The following is a 27868-nucleotide window of genomic DNA, read 5'->3' as shown; positions in this document are numbered from 1 at the left end:
CATTAAGAATAGGAAAGCTTTTTGAACACTAAGATGTAAGCAATAAAGAAAAATAGTAATGGATTAATTATTTAAATTTTAAAAATTTGTATGTCAAAAGATATACCAATAAAACTAACAGGCAATACTGAAAAATATAATCACAGCATATATGATGAAGAGTTGATGTGTATAATATATAAAGAGATCTTATAAATCAGTAAGAAAAGATGGACAAAGAATACAATAAACAAGAAACCAAAAATACAGGATAAGTCTAAAGAAAGAGTTCAATCTTACAGGTATTCAATAATATACATATTTAAAATAGAATACGATTTTTTTAAGCTTTCAAATTGATAAGTATTTAAACAAATAATAATAATTCAGGAGTCACCCTAAGACTATAAAATTAACACTTTTTTTAAAAGAGAAATCCTTTTAAAAAGTCATTCCCTTTCACCCAGCAACTTTATTTTTTGAAATGTAGCTAATGGACATTATCACGGTTGTGTGAAGTTGTATATAAACATTTACTACAGTGTAAATGTATAAACATTTACTACTATTTATAGTAACATAAATTTCCACAATAGGGAACTGATTAAATAAATAATGTATATCCATATGGTATAATATAGTGTAACTAGCTAAAATCACATTGCAGAGGGGGGGAAAAAAACACTGGCTGACATATGGCAAATTGTTCATAAGATGTTTTATGTGATAAAAAAAACAGGTTATAAAACAATAAGCCAAATGTAGTAGTATTTTGGTAAATACCCATAGAGGAACTATGTCAATAAAGACATTCACCAAATTGTTTATAGTAATTACATTTAAGAGATGGAATTTTAAGTGATCTTTTTCTACATTTCTGTGTTTTCCAAAATTTTCACATCACATATGTGTGATTATGTATTTTTATATTACAAAACAAACATTACATATACAAAAGGGTAAGTACTCAAAAACAAAAGGAGTCACTGAGCCTCTAAAGGAAGGAAACCAGTTGCAAATTAGTAATCAGAATAAAGGTTTCCAGGATGCTTGCACATAAAAAATGCAAAAACATTTGCCTTGATACTGATACTAAAGGAATGATGCCCACAGAGTGGGGACTTTGGGGGTGGAGCATGGATTAAACAAAGACGTCCAAGACCTGGGAGCTATTGACACTGCAGGTCCTGTTAGTCATCATTAAAAGGTCAGCCCATAACAGCAGGGTTTGTGGTGCCAACATGGCAACATACTAATACCCACAAGTAATACCAAGTCACACTGTCCTCATAAATGAGGTGGTATAAGTTTTGATTGTGGCCCAAAAAATCCATTTGCCTCATTCTAATAAAATTGTCTAAAGAATGATAAATCTGGTTGCTTCTGACCTCTGCATACCATAAGTTAACTAGCTAAACTGGCTGACTTTTTGAAATACTGTGATCAATCAAACATGTGACCTGAAAATCTTGACTGATGATCAATCTGTGAATTCAACACTTGAACATTCAGGACATGAGATATCAACTCTGCTTACTAAACTTATTGCCGGAATAATATTTAATTCTTTTGGGAAGCTCTAAGGATTATACTTGAAAAACAACTTTTTAAAATATTATTAAAGTTGCTTTACATAGGAAACAGATAAAACATCGATGATACCAAAAAATACTTGTGTGGTAAAAGCACTTTGTATTCCCACAGCATCTGTCATCTAAGGGTCTCTAAGTTTTGGTGCTCACCCCTTTCTTTGGACTGATCTTATTTAATTTTTTTTTTAAAGCTTTGGAATTTTGGTAGTTTTCAAAGAGGTAGCTTCTTTTTAAAATTGAGGTTTAGTTGGCATATAACATTATATTAACTTCAGGTGTACAACATAATGATTTAATATTTGTATATGTTTTGAAATGATCACCACAATCAGTCTAGTTAACAAGACTTTGGTGGCCTTCCTGAAATTGGAGGTACCAAGGAAAAGCAAAATCCCCAAATCCAATTCAATAGGTAGGGAGTAAGTTATTATTAATTTCATCTTTTATACTTTCTTACAGTAGTTTTCAAACTTTGATGACTACCTGATTCTTCTGAGGCACTTATAAAGAAATACAGGTGTTGCCGTAACCGGTTTGGCTCAGTGGATAAAGCATTGGCCTGCGGACTGAAGGGTCCTGGGTTCGATTCCAGTCAAGGTAATGTACCTTGGTTGCGGTTGCGGGCACATCCCCAGTGGGAGGTGTGCAGGAGGCAGCTGATCGATGTTTCTCTCTCATTGATGTTTCTAACTCTCTATCTCTCTCCCTTCCTCTCTGTAAAAAAAATCAATAAAATATATTTTAAAAAAAGAAAGAAAGAAATACAGGTGCCTACAGCCCACCCCAGACCTACTAGATCAGTCTCACAAGTGCTCTCGTCCTATTGGAGTTTAGCAAATTATATTGGTGCACCCTCGGGTGTGGGAAGCACTGCTTTGGGTGAAAAGGTGCTGGTGGGTAAAGAAGGTGGAAAAAATAGAAGAAAGAAAGAAAGAGATAGAGAGAAAAATATTAAAATTTCTAATTGAAAGAGAACATTAAAAACAAAGACACAAACGACCCTGGCTGGGTGGCTCATGTCCAGTACACCAAAACGTTTGAGGGTTTGATTCCCAGTCAGGGAACATACCAAGGTTGTGGGTTCGATTTTCAGTGAGAGCATGTATGGAAGGCGATCTCTCTCTCTCTCTCTCTCTCTCTCTCTCTCTCTCTCTCTCTCTCTCTCTCTCTCTCCCCCTCCCTTTTCTTCTCTCTAAAAAGAAAAGAAAAGAAATAATGACATTAAGTCTTAGTTGGTGTCATTTCTTACATGGACTATTTCTCTATAATCTGGATAGACTAGAAAATAGAGAGTAGAATCAATCTAACTCAGTGGTTAAAGTGTTAATCAGGATGTCAGTTCACTTCTCCTCAAAATGTGTGACAAGGAGCAAAGGAGTGTGTCTATCAGCTGATCCTAAGAAAGAAAGTAAACACTCCCAACATGCACTGAGGCACAGGGAGTGGCTCAGGTTTCTGACATTTCCCTGCGGTGGTGAAAAGAAGTAATAATTAACTACCAGATTCTGGAGTTGATGACCTTGTGTGAGTGAGTGTGTGTGTGTGTGTGTGTGTGTGTGTGTGTGTGTGTGTGTGTAGGACTCCCGGGAGCAGAGCCCAGCGGTGTGCAGGTGAGCCTTGTGCACCCCTCCTCCCACACTTGGCACGGACCTGGACCTCCAGGACAGGTGAGTGAGCGCTGACTTTCCGACAATCAGAGTTTGTGACCCAGCAGGGGAACAAACTGTCGCAAGCAAGTTCAGCCCAACAATTAAGGTAAAAAGGTTCCTTCTGCTCTCAGTGTGAATAACAGGTGAAACGGACATTACTTTTCCTCTTGATTTTTTTTCAGAATGCTCTTTCCTGACCAAGTTATGCCTGTGAAGAGAGGGAAAAGGAGGGAAGGAGAGGGGGAAGTATGGAGGTTAGTGTGGCCACTGTGAAGGGAGGGAAAAGGAGGGAAGGAGAGGGGGAAGTATGGAGGTTAGTGTGGCCACTGTGAAGAGAGGGAAAAGGAGGGAAGGAGAGGAAGGTATGGAGGTTAGTGTGGCCACTGAGCCCCTCCTCCCTTAGCTTCAGGGAAATAGCTCAGTGAGCACTGGACCTGGAACTGTGCTTACTCTCCAGAGATACTGGACTCCTGGCATGACATCCTCCTGTCCCTGAGTGTTCTTGTGGTTACAGTGTTGTATTGAATCAGCTAGCAGGGAAGGTATTTTAAACAGAGGGTTCAAACCTAGCCTGTTTGGCTCAGTGGATAGAGCGTCAACTTCCAGACTGAAAGGTCCCAGGTTTGATTCTTGTCTAAGGGCACATAGGTGAGATCTGGTCAGGATGTGTGGAGGAGGCAACCAATTGATGTGTCTGTCACATGGATGTTTTTTATTCTCTCTCTGTCTCCTCCTCTTCCATTCCCTCTAAAAATCAATGGAAAAATACCCTCAGGTGAAGATTAACAAAAATGAAATAAATAAATAAATAAATAAATAAATAAATAAATAAATAAAGGGTTCAGTCAGCTAAGCTTTTGTTTCCACAAAGCTACATAAATGTAATCCCCCCCCCAAAAAAAAAATTGCAAAGGATTTATGATATAATTTAAGACTGTACTAAACAATGAAAGAATAATCGTAATTAATTACCTGGGAGGCCATGAGTTAAGGATAACATTCTGAGGCAGGAGAGCCATAGGTTCAAGTCCTGGCTTTGCCACTTAGTATTTTGTTCCATAGCAAGTTAACTTATGTAAGCCTCAGTTTGTCATCTCTAAAAGTGAGCATCCTGACAGGAGCTGCCAATAGGTCTTCGATGAGCACTAAACACTGAGCAAGTATTCCATAAATGCGGCCTCTTATTAGCCAAAAGGGCCAGATCAGGAAGCAGGAGCTGAGCAGGGGAGACCAGACATTGTGGATCCAGGACCTGTGAGCAGATGGCAGGTGGGAAAAGCATTGCCTTTCTTAGTAGCAAGGATGTTATCTGGCTTCTTGCCATTTTTCAAATAGAGTAGATGGTAGTAAATTCAAACTTATTTGCTACTCAGTCAATTTTACTTTGGAAAAGTCACATGTATATTCATGTTATTTCTAAAACTAAAGTGTAATTTTAATAGGAGAATTTTACACAGTCCCATCTTGTGGAACCCATGATGTTATCTGAGTTTGGTAAAAGAGATTGCCCCTTGAATAACTTGGAGAAAATTAGACCATAAGATTCCACGACCTTACATTGTAGTACATATTGTATTGTTTGTATTGAAGTGATGTAGACTTTCGTTTGTGTTGATGGCCAATATATATAAAAGAATGATACCTGTTTTTTGTTGGTCGTTGCCTCTTAAACTTAAATTATAGCAAGGCACCTTATTTTTTGAAATTTTATTTAAAGGGAGCTTTTGTTAATATTGCTGTTAGTGTTTTTTTATAGAGATTTTTTTAAAAAAATTTTTAAATTTTTGAGAGGGAAAGGGGCAGACATTGATTAGTTGCCTCTGTATGTCCCTTGACTGGGGATCAAACCCGAACCAGCCACCTTTCAGTGTAAGGGACAATGCTCCAACCAACTGAGCTGCACCAGCCAGGGCAACATTGCTGTGAGTTTTATTAATGTTGATAACTTTGAGGAAGACAGACTTAGTTGCTATGACTAGCAAAGTGTTTCCATTGATGAAATGTTATCTTTTTATTTTACTAATATAAAACATTTAAGTGATTTGTAGTCAATCCTATTCATCATTTTTTTTTTTTTTTGGTGAATGCTAATATTACCTGACTTTGTAAATTTATTTTTTTAAGGAATAGTTGTTATGCAATCTTATATTAGTCTTATTAGTTTCAGGTATACAATAGTGATTTGACATTTTTAGACCTTACAATGTGACCACCCTACTATCCTAGTAATCATCTGTCACTATGTAAATTCATGCAATAATATTAACTACATTCCCCTTCACTTTTTTCACCCATTCCCCCAACCACTTCCTCTGGTAACTGTCACTTTGGTCTCTGTTTTTATGAGTCTGCTTTTGTTTTGTTTTGCTTTACATTCCACATATGTGTGAAACTATATAGTATTTATCTTCCTCTGCCTCACATTTCACGTAGCATAATACCCTCTAAATCTATTAACGTGTCATAAATGGTAAGATTCCATTATTTTGTTTAAAAAATTTTTTTATTGATTTCAGAGAGGAAGGGAGCAAGAGAGATAGAAACATCAATGATGAGAGAGAATCATTGATTGGCTGCCTTCTGCGTGCTCCCCACTGGGGATTGAGCCCACAACCCAGGCATATGCCCTGACCAGGAAACGAATTGTGACCTCCTGGTGTATATGTTGATACTCAACCATTGAGCCACACCAGCCCGGCCATTCCATTCTTGTTTATTGCTGCTTAATATTCCATTGTATATAAGGAGTGGGCATAAGTAGGTTTACTGTTGATCCTATGGACAAAGACATTACTGTTATGATTATTACAATAGTGAATAAACTCTGTTTCCTGTACTCACCACTGCAAATCTACTTTTTATCCATTCATCTATCAACGAACATGATTCTTTTTTCAAATTGTAGAGTTAAAATTCTCCAATGTAATTACAATTGAATATGGACTGGAGAATTGTGAATAGAATTATAAAACCAACCAAACTGAACTTGACTACATTATTGTCCTCTGGAGTCTGGTTGAACTTAGTGTGGTTTAGTTAAAAACAAGAGTACTAAGTCCATTTAGAATAAATTTCAGTACTGGTATTTACTAAACATTTTTCAAAGCAAGAATATGCTTTTATGCTGAATAGATATTGTTAGTGCTGGAGTCGCCGAAGGAGGAACGCATAAGGCCAAAGTGGTAAGGGCTTATAAATTTATTAGGTCATCTGGATACCAGGTGGGCTGAGCCCCCAAAATGGTGCCAGCACCCAAAATTGGGAGTCAGAAGTTTTTAAGGGACTCTAGGTGGGCTTTTTCTGGGTGGAGAATTCCCTGTTCTGGTCCGAATCCTGGAAAGGCCCAGAGGGGAGAGATAATGGTCTTTGCAAGTGGAATGTGGTCTTAGCAAGTGGAATGTGGTCTTAGCAAGTGGAATGTGGTCTTAGCAAGTGGAATGTGGTCTTAGCAAGTGGAATGTGGTCTAAGCAAAAGGGAATGTCCGTTGTGAAGTGGCCTGAAGGTCAGTTCCCAGGGTGGGGTATCGATTCAATTATTTGATCAAACATAACAGAACTTCTTAAACCAAGTTATTTGATTTTATTTCTTAATAGGCATATGTCTCAACAATGTACAGTACCATCAATTGAAATTAATCTACTTAACTATATTGGAGATTAACTTACTTGAAATTAACTTATTTAACCACATAACTGTAGGTAAATCTTCCTTGTTAAAGTCTGTTTTAGTATGAATGTGTTTTTCTACTACTTCTAATGCATATAGCATTTTAAGATAAACTATTAAATATTTTTGGAATAGGAAGAGAGAGAGAGAGAGAGAGAGAGAGAGAGAGAGAGAGAGAGAGAGAGAGACAACCAACAGTAATTAAGAAAAAATTAAATTTTCAAATATATCCAAAATAGTATAGCATGTATGTAACATGTCTTTTTAACATGTAACTCAAAGATTTACATCTGATATTTGTTTTAACTCTGTAAAATAAGAAGCATAGTACACTTTCATTTGAAATAGAAATCTAATGCTAACAGTCAACTCACGCTACAAGCAGGTAGGGATTTTAGGGTTGTTATATATACATGGAGGAAAAAAAAGAAAAAGAAATGCATGGGCTTCATAGAAAAGTTTAGATTTTTAAAACATATTCAAGTATGGGTCAATTGAAAATACAGCCTCTGAGAAAGAACATCTTCTGAATATTCTCTTTGCAGCCAAGTCCAGGGTTAGAGAGGATTAGGCCCTGTTACAAAATTAAACTTATGTCTGTCAGAGCTGTCAAATACTATATAGTGATTTCATCCCTTCATAACAGCATCTCAATACAAAACCAATATTTCAGTTGTCTTTATTTTAAGTGATGAGGGTACTATTTTAGTAGCTGAAATGATTAAAGACAACTTTTCATTATCATCATCCCAGGGCTAGTAAATGGAGCTCAAGAGAAGAGAGTCTCCCAATTCTTTTGTAGCCAACATATGAACAGGAAAGATGAGTCATGATGCTTGTGAAGCCACCTTAGAATGTCCTCTTGGAAACTTAGATGAAGTAGGAAATCCTTGAGCTGGGCCACAGCAGCAATTCCAGCAGTTCCCTTCTAGACTGTGCGCTGGTGAGATTCTTTGAGTCCTGACATGGCTTAAAGCTAGCCTGCTTCTTCTACTGCTTTTGCTTCCCTCACTTCCCCAGCACACTCTGGGGAGAACAAAGCACGTGTGGTCTTAGCACTGTGTAAATATGAAATAGACTATTAAAGGCTTGGCATTTCAAATTGGATTCTACTGGAACTGAGAGCAATGACATGGTCACATAGACGTCTGGTTGTTTGACCCACATCCTGTTTAGTGCTGTCTTAAATCCAAGTACTTTTTTGTTTATTTTTATCTCAAAACAAACATTTTTCTAGCTGCAATCAATATCACTTAATGAAATGATAGTTTAAGTAACCCAACTCTGAACTTTTTATCATCTCTGCAAATTAAATGCATTCTTTAGAAAAACTATGGAGACAAATGTTTCTCAGAATCCATACTTTTCTTGACTCTTTTGGATAATGGGTAGAATTGTAGTTTTGGTTTTTTTTAAGATAATTGTATGTAGATCTTTTCTTCTCAACATTGTAAAATTATGACCATCTTGACACGAATCCAGGGCAGAGCTTAGAGAAAAATTTATTTTCTTTATAGCTTTATTTTGGAACTGAATACATATTTGTAACTTTCTATTGCCTCTTCAAGCCAAAACAATAATTTAAAAAATAACTTCATGTATATAGTCTTATTTAATAATTGAAATATACACTTGCTATTTCAATGTGTTACTTTATGTTTTTTTTATAACTTTTATGGTGTATGTTATATATTTTCCTTGTATATCATCTTAAAAGTGGGTATAAAATAAAAAAGAAAATAACTGTCATTCACCTTTAAAGCTCTCAAGTTTAATGTTACTTGAATATGCTTCCCCATGTATTGAATATATTAATTATTTTTCATATGTTTTATCTATATACTTGTAAATACATATATACTCACTCTGGGTAATACAAAACTGAAATAAGCAATAATCCTGTTCAAAAGGAACAAATAGTCAAATTAAGTAAAATAAAATATATCACCCAGAAAGAGAAAGGAGTAGGTAATTAGAAAGCTGCAGATATTTTCCTGTGAAATGGCAGGAAAAATTTTCTTTGGCTGAGGATCCTAGGGAAGTTAGCACCTGTATTTTTTGTTTTAGTTCATTGTAAAATTATGACCATCTTGACACTGTATACCCACTGACCTCAGGCATAAGGGACTACAGATGGAGATATAGGCTACACTTCCTGTGGTTAGTACGGATGTGGGTCCAAAGAAGGAACTTGTGGAATATTTGTTGCCTATACAAGTAACCATTTAATTAATCCATGTTTGGGCACAGGAGGGTATTTTAAATGAGTGCTCCATTTGAGTTCATTTCAGCTTGGATTCCCCTTCCATTTTCTGGCTTCCTCCTGGTAACTGGTCAGTGAGGGCAAGCCCACATCTAGGCAGGATGCAGAGCAGATGGAGAAAAACCACTGATGCTCTCTCATGTTCTCCGGTTTCTGCTGCCCACACACTCAGTGCTCCCATTCTGCCTGCTCAGACCCATTCTACCTGGTTAGTCTTCTTCCTTCTCTGTGAAGCCCCCTAGGCCTTTGCGACCTTAGACCTGCCTAGTACTCTCAGAACTGTTTATTTCTCCAGAACTTAATTGCTGACCTATCTAATTGCTAATTGCTATCTTCTGAGCTACACTTTGTCTGGACAAAATGAAAAAATAAATAACCACACTTATTAAATGAATGATCTCATTTCATACACAATCTAAGTGAATAAGCTCTGGCCCCAAGTAAAGTACATAGATTTATAACAATTGCTTTCCTCCTCAAATTATAGTTTATCAAAATAATGGTGAATGTCCAAAGTAAGAATTCTAGGCTCCTATATAATTATTTTTCTGTTTTCATAAATCCTCTCCATCTCTGCTAATCATAACCTCTGTGATCATCCTCTTAAGCCTTTTGAGGAAACTAGCTCAAAAATCTACCAAGTCTTCATCATTTAAAAGATATGCACAAGGGCCCAACCAGATTTTAATTTGCTATGAATTGTGGTTAATGGGAATGGAGAGGGAAAACTATCTGAATTCATAGATCTATTTATCATTTCAGCAATGAATAATAAAGTGAGACTTTTACCAAGTCACATTTTTACCTTTCTGGTATTTAGACTGTTTGAATATTTTGCTTAGTCATTTTTAGATTCAGACATGGCCAATAGTATTTCCTATTTAATTAGCATATACCACCTAGGAACAAAAATTTATGCTGTTTCTATTTTATTCCCTAAATTCCATTCAATTATCTTTCTTCCTAAGGTCAGAGAATAAGGTCAGAACTTTTGAAATTCTTTAATCCCATCTGAAATCTTCTGCTTTGGCTCAGCATAGATCACCCATTTACAAGGCCGTTGTTTGCCCCCTTTGATGATGCCTTAGCTATTTGATGAATGATGATTCTTTAGCCCATCACTGTCAGTTTGCACTTTGTGACTCTAAGAGGCTTCCATCGTGGTTCTTCAGTTCAAAATATCTCCAACTTCTAGTCTCAGCTAAAATGTCATTTTAACTGAGGTCTAGAAAAAGTTTATAAATAATTCTTAATCCTTTGGGCCATATCTGCAACTTTACATTCAGTCAGTCACTCAACAGGTATTAATTGAATTCCTTCCGTGTTCCATGCAAATTCGAATAGCTGGACGTACACAGGCAAATTTTCAAAAGCCCCTATTGTAAGAAACTAGTGTTGTAGTTAGAGAAGATGGACAACGTAAATTAATAAGATCTTTTCAGATATTGATATGTAACTAGATGAAAATAATGTAAGAGTGATGGAGACTTGCTTATAGAAAGCCTCTGAGAGAAGAGACAGGGGCTGGATCTGCATGATGGGGGATGCTCCAACGAGGAGAAGCAGCAAGGACAAGTCCCTGAGGCAGGAATGAATTTAGGGGTAATTGAAAACCAGAAAGAAGGCTAATGTAAGGGACATAGATTCAATAAGGAAAATAATAAAGGAAGTGAATACTGAAGAGATTGGCAGGACTTCATGAGTAATCACAGGAAGGTTATACTTTATTCTAGTTCATTCTTGCAAGTCTTTGCAAGGTTTTAATCATAGGATGACAAAATCTGACTTGATCTTTGAAATTGCCGTTATGCTGTGTGAAGAATGGAATGTTGATCACCATGTGGATGCAGGGAGACCAGTCAGGAGACTGATGAGATAATCTAGGAGAAAGGTGATGGTGGCTTGGCTCAGAGCAGTAGCTTTGGAAATAGGAGCTTTTGAGTTCAGGTTACATATAGAGATACAATCAATAAAACTTACTTCTGGATTGGAATCTGGTTGTGATGGAAGAATTAAAAATAAGACTGACTGTTAAGTTTTTGTGCTCAATTGGGCAGATAGAGAAGACTTGTGGAGGTGGGAATTCTGAAGCATGGGAGAAAGTCAGTGGTTCTGTTTTGGCCAGATTGATGTTGAGATGGCTGTTAGACATCCAAAGAGAATAAGTACATGGTTGAGCTCAGCAGAAAGGCTGTGCTGGAAATTAATTCAATTATCTGGAAGAAAGTGTAGATAGAGGGGATGGCCAAAAACATAAAAAGCCAGCATTTTGTGATTCTTAGAGAAGTCAGCAGAGGAGGCTAAAATAGTGAAGCCAATGAGATAGCAAGAAAATAAGGCAAGGTTGTTGTGATTACTTCAAAATACCTTAAAGATAAAAGTGTTTCAAAAGAAGAGAACAATCAGTCTTGTCAAATGCTGCTACAAGGCAGAGAAAATGAACTATTGGAATGTAGGAGGAGAGGTGCAAGGAGAGATAAATTAAAGGAATAGATGATAACGAATCTGGATTCAGGAAGGGGAATGGTAGTGTTTGGACCTCAAGGTAACCACTGGGGAAATCTTACAAGGGTGCATCAATAACTTTTCTTTACTGGTGATTAGAATCACAAATCTAGAGGTAAAACTCGGGTTTTAGAAACAAGAGCAAGGGCTGTGTAACCAAACAACCCAGGCTAAATTCTATGAACGAGAAACTGGGATTTACTAGTATTGGGCTCATGGAGTGTGCTGTGTCTCTGACCCAAAGGAGCCTAAAATGCTCATGTAGTGTTTGACCTACAGAGTTAATTTTCCCAGTTTGCTGAGCTTCTGACCCTGGGGCTTGAGTCCTCGTTATGCTATGGAGAGTTCTTCTAAATGATGTGCTATCAGAGAGGATGACATTCCCATCTAGAGGAACACATTCTTTGAGCAAGAGGGTATGAGTAGGCAAGACATAAATCAATAATAACAATACAAGGTCGAATGCAGAAAATGGCATCACAACAGTGTAGATAACAGGCTGTGGGAGATTTGATAAGGTCAAACTTGATCAAGGACTAGAAGGAAGCAGAAATCTGGAGTGACAAGGGCCCTCTTGTACAAAGCAACTGGTAGAACACTCTGTGGTTTGAGATTTCATTAGACTTGAAGGCCTGGTGTTAAAGAAAAGCTTCAGTTTTAAGTTTGAAAAGTAGGTTTGAGTGGAATTGCAGAAAGCCTGAATGTCAGGTTAAGGGACTAGGGCTATATTTGTTTTGCTAAGAATGAGATCCCAGGAAAATTTGTGAACAAGAAGATGAAGTGAGATCAGAATGGTAAAAGCATAATGAGAAACTCATCAACTATTCAGCTTAGAGACTATTACAATATGCTTGATGAAATGTGCTCATAGCATTCAAGTAGATGACAGAATTTCAAACTAACAATGTGCTATAAGGAAAAATATGCATCAGAAATGTTGTGAGAATGGCTGTTTTTTTGTGGGGTTTCTTTTGTTTCATTTTGTTTGTTTTGTTTTGGACAGCTAGTCTCCTGGAGGAAGAAAAACATGAAATGTCTTCCACACACCCTATCTGATTTAGAAGAAAAAAAAGGAAATCCCTCTCCCTCTTTTTTTTAAATAAAAAAATTCATCTTTTCTCTCCAGCCTACCTTTTTATTCCAGCTATATCCCTTGTAATTCTGTAGGTTTAAAGCAATGGTAGTCAAATATTCAATTTCTGCAAGATGGAATGACTAGAAATTATTATACTTAAAATCTCTGGTTATACCTTAATGCCACTTATATGACAACCTAAAGGAGGATATTATTCATGTCTGACCACAGTTTCCAGAGCCTGAAGGAGACTTCAGTGATATTACATCATAATCAACTCTGCGAGTCTGAGCTTGATTTGAGCTGCCTGAAAATTTAAAATTGTGTCTGCAGGAATTGGCAGGGTTCAGCCAGCTTGGATTTAATTTCTGCAATAGGAGGAATATGTTTCCTTGCACAGAATCTTACAGGAGAAAATTCTTTCTAGAAATACTCCAAAAACTTACAAAATTGGTCCATCCTTCCTTGCGTTGGGCCACTTATTCTGAAGTTTTTTTAGTTTACCGAGTACAGTTTTCTATTTTCTTCACACCTCCAGGATCTCTTCTCTATTACAGCTATCTTGTATTCCCATGTTGCCACAAAAATGCCTCATTTGAGACCCTAAAAGCCTTTGGGATTTAACATCTTCTTAAAGAAAACAACACGGGGCTGCTAAGTAAGCAGAAATTTAAAACTGACTGATTTTTTTCCCCACAAGTCTCTGGAAATTTTATTTTAAAATATAATAACCACAAGTCTTCTACATTCTTTCATAAATTTCTGGAGATTTTACTATAAAATATAACCAGAAAGTCTTCAGAAACATTATTCTAGCTGGGCAGAATTTTTCATATGGCTTCTCATTGTTTCTTTTTATAATTATCAATAAAATATAAGCTCTGTAGCAGCTTCAAACACTCCAAGCACACCTGTGCATTTATAGAGGGATGGGACAGGAGGATAACTTTTAAATCACTAAAATCTGGTAGTGTTAGAACTGTGGATAAATTGAAAAATGAAAAAAAAATCTTTAGAGTGTATTCCAGATCAAATAGTAAACATTCAGAAGTAAGATTCTTTATAATGGTAGTAATGCCAGATTTGGATATACTGAGTACATTCCTTACAAAGATTGTAGTTGAGACAGCCAGCAACCATAAAGTTATTATCATCATAACTTTGATCCAGGATTCCACTTACAAATTTGCAAATCATTAGCATTTATCATGGGCCAACCTTGGATTTTGTATGATAACTTTCTTACAACTATTGCTCTGCCCTGTTTGCCTTTCCCTCTCTCTGTCTCTCTGTCCCACAGTTGCCAGTTTCTCAAATTGATTACCAAAGGGAAGCCTATTTGTCAAGTTAATATGTTTGTGGTTTATCTGATATTTCTTCATCTGTCCTCTTTATCATCTTTCATTAGAGATTGTCAAAATTAAATTGTTTGTTCCCCTTCTTTTACTACTATGTTCCCTAAATTATATGAAGAAAACAATTTTCAGTTTAAAATGAAAGATCATATCAAAAGAGACAAAATAGGTTTTTCTCAAAAGCACAGATTGAGTAATTAGAACAGAGGAAAACACCCAAGGATCTTAAAACTTAAGTGGGTTGGGGCTGGTGGGAGTGGGCAGGGAAGACAACATATTATTACTTGTTCCCAAAACAAATTACGAGCAATCATGAAAAAGAGCTTTGGAGGAGGCCGTTTAGAAACTCACTCAACGTGAGTTGTAGTTAAACTCAGAACTCTAAGCTTATTTTCTTACAATTGAAGGCTTTGCAGAACATCTCATTTATCCTCAATATTAATTCCCTTCGACATAGAAAAAAAATCCTTGAAAAGAATCTTAGCATGGACTGATTTATAGAAAAAAAATTAATCTATATAACCTTTTCCAAACTGCAAAAATGTTGGTGAAAAGGAAACAAAGTAGAGGCCTTGAAGGTATTCAGGCTGTGCTTCCAATGATCTGCTCCGTTACTTACCGGGGGTTTGAAGCGGAGTAATAGCCTGCAGACCTTGCTGGGATAGATGGCCGCAGGATTTTGAGAGAAGGTCTATAGACTGGCTCACCTACAGAGTGTAAGACACATGCTAAAAAAGTATCTTCTCTTGCCTTTTCTCCCCAACCCAACCCTCATGCCCATACATGAAACACTACTTAAACACCCCCTTCTCCTCTAATACTTTTACACACTAGGGACACAACAAGAAAATTCAATTTAAGTCAGAAACTGATTTATGAATGCATTGCGAGTGCATGCCATTAATATTATTCTCATGTTTTAGGGTATCCATAGATGACCTCAAAAAGGGAGGAAAGATGACTATGATGCCCGACCAGTACTCTTCTTGGATCTTCGTCAATGACAAGACATTCCTTACTGGGTAACTGTATATCTGTCTTATATGTTATTCTAGTTGCCAGTTATTTGTAGATTATATGTCATTCTAAGCATGATATAGCATTCACGAGATCAATAATGTGAATCACCAGTTGAGACATTAAATAAGTTGAAGAAAGATGTTCCTACAGACTGCTAAACCACAGCCTTTCATGGAACAATCACTCATATTTCATAAAGGCTAAATTTTTATTTTAGTCATTGGTACGATTCTCAGGAGCCCAACACAGGGTCTCCTGTCCTCTCCTCTCTCCCTTGTCCTCAGGACACACTTCATTTTTACTGTTCCCCATTAGGTTATGTAATATATGGCCAACATCCACAGCTATTTTCTTACCTATAGTAAATAGCATCTTATGTTGCTTTGGGAATAATAGAGGTTTAAAAATTATTGGAGAAAATATAAGAATTGAACTTCACTGAGCTAGAGCATGTCTTACAACAAAGAGAAACAAAGCCAAATAAATGAGGGAGGGAAGTGGATGTAAATGATGCAGGAATTGGAAATAGGAAATCATAGGGAACAAATATGATAAAAAATGGAATTAAAGCCACGTGGAAGATAGCATGAGGTACAAGAAGTAGGAGGAAGACATAAAGTACAAGATAGTGGGTTCATTTCTTAAATACTTAACTCCCTGTGGACCGGTACTCTTCTTGATCCTGAGCACTTGGCAATGAACCAAACAAAGCCTTTACCTTGATGGGTTTGCCTTCTAAAGAGGATTACAGTAGTCTCCCCTTATGCACAGTTTCATTTTCCACAGTTTCAGTTACCTGCAATCTGAAAATGTTAAATGGAAACTTCCAGAAATAGCAGTTCATAAGTTTTAAATGTTCACCAATCTGAGTAGTGTGATGAAATCTCACCATCCCACTCTGTCGTAGCCGAGACATGAATTATCCTTTTACTTAGCATATCTAAGCCATATAGGTCCCTGCCCATAGGTCACTGAGTAGCTGCCTCAGTTATCAGATCCAGTGTCAGGGTACCACAGTGCTTGTGTTCAAGTAGCCCTTATTTTACAATGGCCCCCAAAATACTGGACTAGTGATGCTGGCAATTCAGATATGCCAAAGAGAAGCCTTCAGTGCTTCCTTTAAAGTAAAGGTAAACATTCTTAATAAGAAAAAAAAATTTTATGCTGAGGTTGCTAAGATCTATAGTAAGAACAAATCTTCTATTCATGAAATTGCCTATTTTATAAATTAAACTTTATTATAGGTATGTATGTATAGGAAGAACATAGTATGTACAGGGTTTGGTACTATCCACAGTTTCAGGCATCCACTGGGGGGTCTCAGAATGTATCACCTGTGGATAAGAGTGGACTACTGTACAGTCAATATGTTAAGATAAATGAGTGATGGTATATATTATTAGATGCTGAAAGGTATGAAGAATAAAAATAAAGCAGGAAAGCGAGTACTGAGTGCTGGGAGTGGAGAGCAGGCAGGTGAGATTTCATGGAAGAAGCCAGGGAAGTCCTCAGTGAGGAAGTAACATTAGAATAAAACCTGATGAAGGTGCACAAGCCAGCTGTGCAGGTATCTGGCTGGGAGCATCCAGGCAAAGGGGACAGCAAGTTCACAGACCTAAGCCAGGCACGTGCCTGTAGGGGCGGCAGAAGCCAGTGGGGAGAAGTGAAGTAGGAAGGACAGTAGAAGCTGAAGTTAGAGACATAATGGGGCTAGACAAGGAGGGTCTCATAAGCCATTTTCAGACTTCGTCTTTCCCACTTACATGATGAGAAGCTATTGAAGGATATTGGGTACATGGGTGACTGGATCAGTCTGGCTGTTAGGTTAAGAGAAGAATGAAGAAGAGACAAGAGTAGAAGCAGAGAAACTATCGAGGAGCTGATAATATTCCAGGGTAGAGATGATAGTGCCTTGGACCAATGGAGGTGGAGGTAGGAAAAAAAAAGTCAGATTCTGGTGATATTTTGAAAGAAGTGACAATAGGATTTCCTGAAGGTTTAGATGTGGGGTGTGAGAGAAAGAGAATAAACAAGGTCATTCCAAGGTTTTGGTTGAGAAAAATGGAGTTAATTTTTTCTGATTTTATAAAGACTATAAATGAGCAAGTTTGTGGTAGATCAGGAGTTCAGCCCTAGACGTGTTACATTTGCGAATGAGTAAGATCAGCAAGGAAATAAGTATAAACAGAAAATTCCAGATCCAAGGTTGAAAGAGTGAAATGAAGTAAGAAAAATAGGAAACAAGAAGGCAAGGAAGAAGTATATTGGGTGAAAGTAAGAAGAATGTCTGTGGAGACTGAACAGAGAGGAAGAGCAGTGTATATTTACTATATTACCCGTTACATATGTGTCATTCATAATATACATACTATGAATGACACCACTTTGAGATGTCAAAATAACTGAAGCATTGATGGACATACAAGGAAAAGAGGGAAATTGAGGAGTTGGGAAATTTAACTGAAACACTGACAATGAAGGTCAGAGAACATAACCAAATGTCCTAGAGACTGGTAAGAGATGGCCCTGGTAACAAGATGAGCATTGTTGAGAGGACCTAAAAGATGACAGATTGGGAAGAGAAAAAGGTAAGAAAAGGATTGAGTGATCTGCAAGATTAGCAGGGGCAAATTAAGTCCCAGGTAGATGGATGATGGAGAAGGTTGGAGGTTTTGAATAAAAAGCAAGAGGCTCCCAAGAGAATGACAGGAGGCAAAGAACAGGATGAGAGCCCAGGACAGCCCCAAGAAGGCCCCTATACATTTGCCTCCTCCCAAAGGAAATTACAGAAACAAGAGTGGTGTTTCCAAAGACAACAGCCCTAGGTCTGCCCCAGTGTTTCTTTTTGCCTGTATGCTTTCTGTGCAGCATAAGTTTAACCAACCACGAAAACAAATTTACCACACCAGGAAGGAGGTTCAGAGAAGGGAAAGTACAGAATATAAGAGAAGAATGTACAAACCTATGTACGCATTTTCCTGTTATTCAGCTCTGCATGACGCAGTTCAGCTCATAAAATCATGACTCCCATCTGCCCCACCAGTGTATTGCTAAACTACCCTGGGGGCCCACCTCTCAGATTACAACCTCTGAGGTTACAACCATTGTCCCTTAGTTGACTTAAGCAGCTTACCGCCTGAATTACCAAAGGAAGCAAGGTTCTTTCTCACTCAAACCTTTAGACTTGCCCTTGTGATCAGATTAAAACGCATCAGGTATCAGGTAACTTCAATACACTGTCTCTTGTTTGCACACTGTAGCATCAACCTCTCTTCCCTGACAAAACTTCAAGACAAATGTCATAGAGAAGCTCCTGTGCCCTCCCTGACTCCTGTCTGCTCTTAGGGGTATTCCAATTCTGACTAATCCCCATCATTTGTATGCATGCATTTCTCTTTATTCTCTGGGTTCTTTATTCTCCTGGCCCTTTCTCTAAATAATAAAGTTTTCTTCCACCTTTCTGGAGCTCCTAGTTCAGTTCTAATAAGAGTTATGTCTATCTCACTGTAGCCATGACCAGGCAATGGTAATTTTTATCCTGGATCACCACATCCCCTACTTTTGTTCATCTCTGTAGCCACAGAATGAAAATCACAAATTTTAGCTGACATAGACACCCATTCCATACACTGATAGGTACCAGGTCAACCTCTGCTTCTTTTGGATTATTTTACTGTTTTTCAGTCTCAGCTTTTCACTTTCCCCATTTCCCCATGAAATCTTCTCTGAACTGCAGTAAGATTTTAATTAGCTTGTGTTAATTTTTCTTTTAAAATATGTATTTCCTAATTATGAAGTATGATTTTTTGATAAATTATTATAATTTATATATTTATATTAATCTATTATAATAATAAAAAGTGTAATATGCAAATTAGACCAGACATCCTTCCAGATGACCTTCTGGACAACGCTGAGGCGGTGGGGGCAAGGCAGAGGCAGACACTGCGGCGGTGGGGGCTGAGCCCCTTGCATGAATTTTGTGCATTGGGCACTTGTATAACTATAAAACAGAAAATATAGAAACATATAGATTGAAAAAATAAAGATTACTCATAACCTCAAAACCAAGGAAAAATATATACTGTTTAATTTGTCATATTCCACATCTTCTAATGACTCTATTTGCCATAGTTGAAGTCATACTGTATCTGTTTTACACATCTGGCATATATTAGAAATTTTTTACTTATTATTTAAAAATATTTCTAAAGATGATTTTAATGACATAGTATTCAATGATATAGAAGTATCATAATGTATTCATTCCTTTAATTTTGACCTTCAAGATGGCTCCAATTTTTTGAATACACATGAGCTATTCCACAAAAGTGGAATTACTGGATCAAAGAGTACAAATATATCTAATGTTATTGCTACAAAAATTAGTTTTCTAAAAATCTTTGGTGACTTCTCTCACCAGCAGCTTGCATCTCCTGACTTGTCTTTATTGTTTCATAACAAATGATTTCCTGAGGTAGAATGTAAACCCTTTGAAAGTAAGACCTAAGCATCTTTTTCATCCCATTTCCAGGTGGGGTACCTGGATAATTATAGGTGAAACATAGATAATTGACTTTTATTTGAACATTTATGGGAAATATCAGAAAAATATAATTAGCACATAAAAATTTTAATTTCACAAACATTATTGCTCATGACAAATAAAAACTTACTTAAAAGTGGAGCCAATTAGAAAAACATTGACAACAGATGATACTTGGGGTTAGCCAAAATCATGAAAGCAGTACATGATTAGTTTGATAGCATAGCCACAGCTCTCAGCCAGAATGTATTAATCACTTTCCTACAAAATAACCTTAACGTCAGCACTCTATAATAATATTTACCTCTGCAAATATTTTTATAAATACTTTCTAATTATTAGGAACATAGAGGAGAAAGAAAACTAACAAAATTTGAGAATCTATATGCCTTCCCATTTTACAATTGGCCTGCAGTAAACTATGTCACAATGAAACTATATATTTTAGAGGAGGATATTTCCAAAGAAAGATCTGTGATTCTAGTGACCCTTATTTTATGTCATATTTTTCATTGACTGAATTGAAGATTTATAGTTTATCTTCTTTAACCCAGAACCCCTTACAGGCCCTACGATCCATGTATTAATTGGAATTCCAGATGATAAAGTAAATGCAAACACTTGACATAAAGGTAGCATTTCTCAAAATGTGGTCCATGAGCCACCTGCCTCCCAATCAGATGCTTGTTGAAAATGCAGATCCTGGTTCCAACCCAGAACTATTTAGGTGATTCTGATGCATAGTGAAGTCTAAGAACCACCGCTCACAGTAGGAAAGGATTAAAGTCTGAGGACTGAGGACCCCCTGAAATAAACAGAATTCCTGGAGCCTGGGGAAATCTTTACAAAATAGTGACCGGAAATGATAGTAATATCCCTGACCACCTATGATATCCAACACATCACAAACCTGGCAAACATTTCCATTCATGTATTCACTTAACAAGTAGTGATTCAGCCCCCACTTTGCACCAGTCATTGTTCTAGCAAACAAGACAGAATTACCAACTTAGTAAGGGATTTTTCTTTTTCTTCACAGAAATACATAAAAATAATGGAAATTAATAGGAAAACAGAATCTGCTTGGAGGAAATTTGGTTAATTTAGCAAATTTCATAAGAACTACATGTCATCAATAAAATAAGAGGTTTTAATATTAGTAGCACAATAATCAATATAAAATGTATGTCTTACTCCTGGATGAGAATTCTCTGAGTTTAGAAACTTCCCTGGGTGAAGGGTGTTGGCATAAGTTAGCTTCATGCTCACATGACTAAGGTTCCAGGTGCTGTTTCATTGCCTGGGGTCATCTCTTCTGTTGCTTCACATGGTAAATATTCTAAGTGAGCTTAGTTTTAAAAAATAATGGTTCCATGTGGTTGCTCTTGAAGTACTTTTATTTCAGGTCCTAGGCTGAATTCAGGGCACTTTAGAGGTGAGTAAATGCCAACCCCCGTGCCTGAATAGAGGGCAAATTCAGTTTTAGAATGCAGGTCAGATTTCACTCTGGGAACCTTAGACTTTTTCTCCTGTTTAGGGACCGAAGACAAACGCTTGCAGGCTACAACTCTTCCAACTGCAGCCCGCAAGGCACGTGTGCATGCCTGTCCTGAGTAAATAATTGTAATTCGCACAATGTAGTACATTTTAGCAGAAAGTGCATTATTCCAAATAGTTTCGTTTTCCAAGCGTGTTGGCCAGCGCCCTTTGCTGAAACAAAGGAACCAGCCACCTGCACCTCTGAGCACAAAGTCAGCACAAAGAACCAGTGTTCAGAAGCTGCTCCTACCGGACTGGTAAAGCCAGAGGGCAATATTTGCCCAAATTCACGGCCAGGGCCTTGTCTTGAGCAAAGGAACTTGTGCGAACACTGCATGCGCCCGCATGCCCTGCAGGTAGGCTTATGAAGAGAGAGCACCACTTCCCTGAAGTCCGAGGGACTCTTGTCTCTATTAAAGGATGAGGGAGCCAGCCCTCTCAGACACACTTTTGTCTGAGTCAGGATTCTAAAATAAGCCCTGGGAAAACGTTTGAGGCATGTTTAGGATCATCATGTTAAGAATGAGAAAATTTTTCTTTGTGGACACTGTTTTTAAAAATTCATTTTAAAATTATTATTATTTATGTTTGATGATCTAGCAAAAACAACACAAAAAATTTTTAGGAGAAATTGGGTACCACATCTGTTACTATGTCATGGAAAGGTCAATAAAGTCCCCCCAGATATGTGAAAAATGTCATATTTAAGCTTTCTTTATCAGATATTTTTCAATTAATATATATTGTCCACAGTCATTAAGCATATCGATATAATTGTTATTCCCAATAAAATTGATTCACTCTACATTTACCTATTTCATTACTTCAATCCATTAATAAACAATTAGATCATCTATCTGTCCAAGATACACTGAAAATATTTCAATACAAAGGTCTAATAAAATAAAAATATATTAATTTACAGAGTTTAATTTCTGGATATGTTAGCTACACTGGTGAAAGATGTTTTTCCCCTTTAAAAATAGGTCAGGGTTTAATTTTATTTATTTTATTCCCTAAAGAAATAATTACTGAGACCCTACAGTAAGCCAGATGTACTAGAAGCTGGCGTATGGAATTTTGAGTAAAAATGGACAAGGCCAATCTCAAGCTACAGATCTCTAACTTGAGCCTTCATCAGAATCACTCGGAGAGCTTATTAAACTAAACATTGCTGGACCCAATTCCTAGAGTTTCTGATTCAGTAGGTCTAGGTTGTAATGATCATTTGCATGTCTGACAAGTACCCAGGTGGTAGCGATGCTGGTCTGGGAATCATACTTTGAGAACCACAGGTCTTCAGGGCTGATAACAAACTGAGGGTAAGTGTCTAAAGGAAAGGAGCCCAGATTTAGGAGAGAATAAGGACCCAGGCTATGTAGGGGCAGGTGCCAGAGATCTGAAGGAAGAAGGAACTAACAAGTTTAAGGGACTGAGGGGGAAGCATTCCTGACACTGGGTGCCAGCCCAAAATCTTTATGGCCAGAGGGAGCACCATTCCAGCAAGGGGAAGGTACCCAGCGTGGCTGAGGTCCAGGTCACAGGGAAAACATCTTCTGAAAGGAGGCTAAAGAGAAGGAGAAACCAAGCAGGACTTTACCTATTTTGAGAAGTATCAGGGGGTTTTATCCCAAGAGCAATGGGAGAGAGTTAAGAATGTTAAACAAAATACATGATGAGATATGTTCTATATACTCTGTATAGAGTGCGGAGAATAGTTGGAGGGTGCTCACAAGAGAAACAAGGAGGCTGCTTAATCTATATTTTTCAAATGTAAGAAAATCCATGGTTAAAGTCAGAAGAGGGAGGTAAGGAAAGCTCCTGATGTTAGCTCACTCACACAAGGACGGCCCTGGGGATCAGTGACCACCTGTTGTGTTTCAGGCTCTCTTGTAACAATCCCCTAGTCCCAGAGGCTGTAAGGCATATCAGGAAAATAACTGAAAGACTTCATTAACAGAATAATAGATATCGTTTCCCCATCCCAAGGGAGCAAGGGGCAGCAGACTGTGAAGTCCAGGCAGCCATCCTGAACAAGCACAAACCGCCCCCGCTGTTCATTCACAAAGGGTGTTATTTTACAGCCAGCCTCCATCTGTTGCAATAATGACTAGTGTTGCGTGGAGCAACTGTGTTTACTTTTCAACTAGTTTTTTTTAATCTATAAGGTATGTATTAGAAGCACCTGAAATGAAAGTTTAGCTCATGGATAAAATGAGAAGCAAGATCCCAACAAAAGTCAGATCCCAATCTCATTGCTCCATTCCCTCACCTCTGTACCCAGCCCCACAGAAAATCCAATCAGCTCCACCTCCAAAATCCAACTGCTTCTCACCATCCAGTCCAAGCCACCATTATCTCTTTCCTGAACAACTGCAACAGCCTCGTAATTGGGCTCCCTGCATCTACCTCCTGTCCCCACAGTCCATCCTCCTCCAGCAGCCAGAAGTTTCCTTACAATATATGTCACAGCATCTCTCTTGAAGCCTTAAAGGTTTCTATTGCAGAATCCTTACCATAAGGAGTCTCTAAGGCCCAACATGAGCTGGCCTGGAGGACCTAGGACTTCATCTTGAACCACTCTTCCCCATGCCAAGCTCAATCCCACATACGGGATGGGGCACTGTGCCTCTTGCCTGGAACACTCTCCTTTCCATCACTGAGGTTTTGGTTTAATATTTCAGGCCTTCTGATGGCCCTCTCTAAAATGTCCTCTCAGTGCTCTGCATCACATGATCTTGTGTCATTATTCTCACAGGATGTATCCCTTTGTGAAATTAGCATATCTCTCTATTTACTCTTCTTTTTTCTTCTGTATTCCTTCTGTATGGCAGGGGCCTCATTGATTGCAGTGCCCCCAGCATCTATTACATTGTCTGTCACATAGTAATTCTTCAGTAAGTTTTGGATGGTTATGAATGAGTGTGTGGGGGGGGGGGAGGGGTGCGGGGGAGGGAGGTAGTTAACCTACCTCAAAAACTGAATTGGGAACTTGGTATTTAGACTTCACATGTCTTACCCTTAAATATTGATTCACCTGCATCAGGGCTTCTCTCTACTTTCATGCACATACACATTTCCTGGGGATCTTCCTTAAAATAGAGATTCTGATTTCTAACAAGCTGTCTCCTAGGTGTTCTGACACTATTTGGACAGGAGTCGCTCTTAAATGCCGTGATAAGGAGAATAATGGTCACTCAAAGATGTTTACATTCTGATCCACTGAAGCTATGACTATTTTACATTACAAAAAAAAGACTGCAGATGGAATTAAGGTTGCTAATCAGCGGAGAGGAATTATCCGGGTGGGACCAGTGTAATCATAAGGGCCCTTTAACACGGGAGGGGAGCTATTTGAGAACAGTCAGTGTCAGAGTTTTCCTGATGAGAATGAGTCAATGGCCATTGCTGGCTTTGAACATGGAAAGGGGAGCCAGCAGCCAAGGAATGTGGGCAGGCCTTGGAAATGGGAGACAGCCAGGAAACTATTCTCCCCCAGAACCTTCAGAAGAAACACAGCCCTGCTGACTGCTTGATTACAGCCTGTGAGACCTGCATTTTGACCTAAAGAACTGTAAACTAATATATATATTTGCATTGTTTAAAGCCACCGAGGTTGAGGCAATCTGTAGCAGCAGCAATAGAAAACTAGAGCAAACCTTTTCCCAGCAATGTGTGAAGGAACAGTGTTCTCTTACCCCTTAGTTCAGCAATAGAGGGGGAGGAGCAAGAAGTGTTAGTGGGCACGTTACATATAGCTATTTTAGAGTTAATTGGAATGGCCACCTATTTCAACCTGCAATCTGGCAACAGAAAGATTTCCTTTCCCCTAAAAGAATAACATCAGATTTATTCTTAGCACCCTAAAAGTAGATTTCAAAGTATGATCCCTAGCCTAGCAGCATCAGAATCACCCAGGAACATGTGAGAAATGCAAATGCTCAGGACCCATCCCAGACGTACTCAGAAACGAGGGGGATGCCACTCACAATCTGTTTCAACAAGCCCTTCAGGTGATTCTGATGCTAGCTCCAGTTTGAGAACCATTGATTAACAAAAGCACATGTACCACTGTGTTTCATGCTGTGCACACATGCAGAGATACAGTTTGTTTTGGAGCTTTCACAGTATATTTTCTTGGGCACTAATTGCATGGGATAACAGAAACCAAGGTCTGATATGGAAGCAGCTCATTGTAGCCACCAACTAGGATAATAACTCATAAATTAAAAAAACAAAATTTTTAGATGCTAGAGCTAGACCCTAAAGGGAAAGAGAATAGATAAGTGTCTTCCCCCATCTGAGGTTGTAGGAAAACATTGTAGAGTGTTAAAATGTCAATTATTGATATTTACCCTTATAAAGGGATTCTCTTAAATATCAGATATTATATCTAAAGCACATTCCTGTTTTCTTCAGGAAACTAGCACTTTGGCAAATGATGCAATCACCCTTTTTCTCTTTTTATCCCCTCTTCCATGTCTTATCTAGTGAGATTGCTCTGTAACTAAAGCTGCTCTCTTCAGTTCGCAGGCCGACACTCTATCCACTGAGCCAAACCGGTTAGGGCTAAAAGCTGCTCTCTTAAACAGTGGAGTTTGCACACATTTTAGGTGTTTTGTTTTTGTATCTGCTGACTAGCCATTACATCAAGTTCCTTCCTTTTTTTTTTTTTTTTTTTTTTTTTTCCCCCAGAGAGGCAGGGAGAAGGAGAGAGAGGAGAAAGAGATAGAAACATCACTGATGAGAGAGAATCATTGATTGGCTGCCTCCTGCACACCCCCTACTGGGGTTCATAGGTTGACGCTCAACCACTGAGCCTCACTGGCCTGGCTCAAGTTTCTTCTTAATACTATGAAATTACTCCTTAATCTTTAATCTTTTTGCTCTTATCAGAGTTCTAGGAGTTGAGGAACTGAAAAAAGCTGACATTTCTATCCACTAATGGCTGCAGGGCCATACTGAAAAGATGAATAGCCCAGAAAATATGAATGTTACAAAATGGCTAAAAGCAGCTAGAGGGTGGTCATGTGATGGAAGCGAGATAGGTCTGGTCATATTACCTAACTGATTAGATTTGGATTTCATGAAACTCCCAGATTCTTCTCTCTCCCCCTCTCCCAATTTTAAAATGATCAGCTGTCAGCACTGAAGAGGGAGTTAGGGCCTCAGGATAGCACTGCTTGGAAGAACAAAGCAAACAAATCACAGGTGCCCTCACCCCAAACAGCAGCAGAGTAAGGCTACCTTGGCAAAGCTGCTAGAAATGTTAGGATCCCTTCCTTTTCCAAAGGACAGCCCCTTCAGAGGAAGGCAGGATGAGTTAGGTAACTTGGAGCTCCCTGTTAATGTAGGCTTTGCGTTTTTACTTCAATTAAGATAGTGCTCCTCTTTCCAACTTCTCAGTTTTCACTCAGTAGAACCAGGTCCTCATTTGCAATGGAAATATGAACGACCTACTTTGCTAACTGGGAAGGTCTTCATGCAAAGGCTGAAAGGTTTTCTTCCCTCATCATTTGAACCAGGAGATGAGGCCAAAGGCAAATTAGACCTGGGGCTGGGGCTGCTTCTGGAAGGGGGGCTGCAGACATTTGCAGTGTTAATTCCAGGATTCAAGTGGACAGTAATGAGGGGTAAAGTGGGGTAAGAGAATTCTGCTCCTGCTTGCAGATGTCAGCAATATGGAATAAGGACACATTGGTAATATCTTATATAATAAAGGAAAAAAAAATGGAATGACGATTTGTCTTGGCAAGCGGCTTAATGATAAGCCTGTACTTATTCTCTGTTCTCTTTTCTAGTGCCATTTTTCCCCAAACATGGAGGCATTTGCATTATGTTTTTATGGAAGTAAATTTATGAAAATATTATTAATGAATTATGCCCTTACTATATAGAGTTTGGGAGGCATACAGAACTACAGCACGTAAAATAAAAAATCCGACCTGAATTCCAGCAAATAATCAATTTGTTACTTTTCCATGTTTCACTCCTAGTTGTTTTGTAAAAACATACAGTAAGTTTAAATTGTCTTTTTGAACCTAACATGTGATTGTTCATGTCATTGCTAAAAGTTAACATTATGAACAAAATCAATAAGTGGGGGGGGGGGATTTTTTAAAGGAAAATTACCTGTGTAGGAGTGCAATTTAGCGTTTTTATTCTGCCTCGGTTTTTCATATCTTTGCAGAGACTCTTACATCTTTGAGGTTCCTGCTGTTAAGGCAGCACACACAGCGGGACTTTGCCTAGCGCTGCTGCCTCCTTGCAGTTCAGTGGCTGCCTGACTTGAAGCCTGAATATTCTTAGCAAGACTCCGAGAGGGAGAAGTAACACAAACTCAGAAAGCACAGCCATGGCCAAATGTGTCTTTGGTGGCTGCGTGGGCCGTATTTTTCTCTGAAGTTTATTTTGTGTCGTGTGGCAGTCTCTGAAGTTTGTGTTGAAATACAACATACACTAGTTCTGGCTTGCCTTCCGTGAATCCAAGCTGTAAGGGTCACTTAGAAAAGAATGGGACAGGGTTTTTTTGTGTTTGTTTCTAGGAAAGGGATCCGATATCCACTTAATTATGCCATGAATCACTAGTGAATCAAGAGAAAGAACTCTTATTCCAACTAGTATTTGGCATCCACTCTATCTATGCAGGGCATAACTCGCTTCTGCACGTCGCGCCGT

The 27868-nt window shown here is 38.2% G+C and overlaps 1 protein-coding gene across 2 annotated transcripts in view; it reads left to right on the top strand.

Annotated features, from left to right (window-relative positions):
• The first annotated feature begins 3057 nt into the window (after positions 1-3057).
• The window catches only part of RASSF6 (Ras association domain family member 6), a 55850-nt gene continuing 31039 nt past the window's right edge, over positions 3058-27868 (top strand). Inside the window, exons 1-2 of one of the 2 annotated variants that reach the window (XM_036336129.1) lie at positions 3058-3238; positions 15009-15107. In XM_036336129.1, coding sequence (XP_036192022.1) covers positions 15043-15107 — 65 coding nt within the window. In that variant the 5' untranslated portion in view covers positions 3058-3238; positions 15009-15042. Of the gene's footprint in view, positions 3239-3264; positions 3327-15008; positions 15108-27868 lie in introns of those variants that run through there. The other variant, XM_036336138.1, reaches the window with a different exon arrangement.

This window comes from Myotis myotis, unplaced genomic scaffold (genome assembly GCF_014108235.1).
Source record: "Myotis myotis isolate mMyoMyo1 unplaced genomic scaffold, mMyoMyo1.p scaffold_m19_p_1, whole genome shotgun sequence".
NCBI classification, from domain to species: Eukaryota; Metazoa; Chordata; class Mammalia; order Chiroptera; family Vespertilionidae; genus Myotis; species Myotis myotis.
Note: the sequence above shows the minus strand (reverse complement) of the source record. Positions and strands in the feature narration are given on the sequence as shown.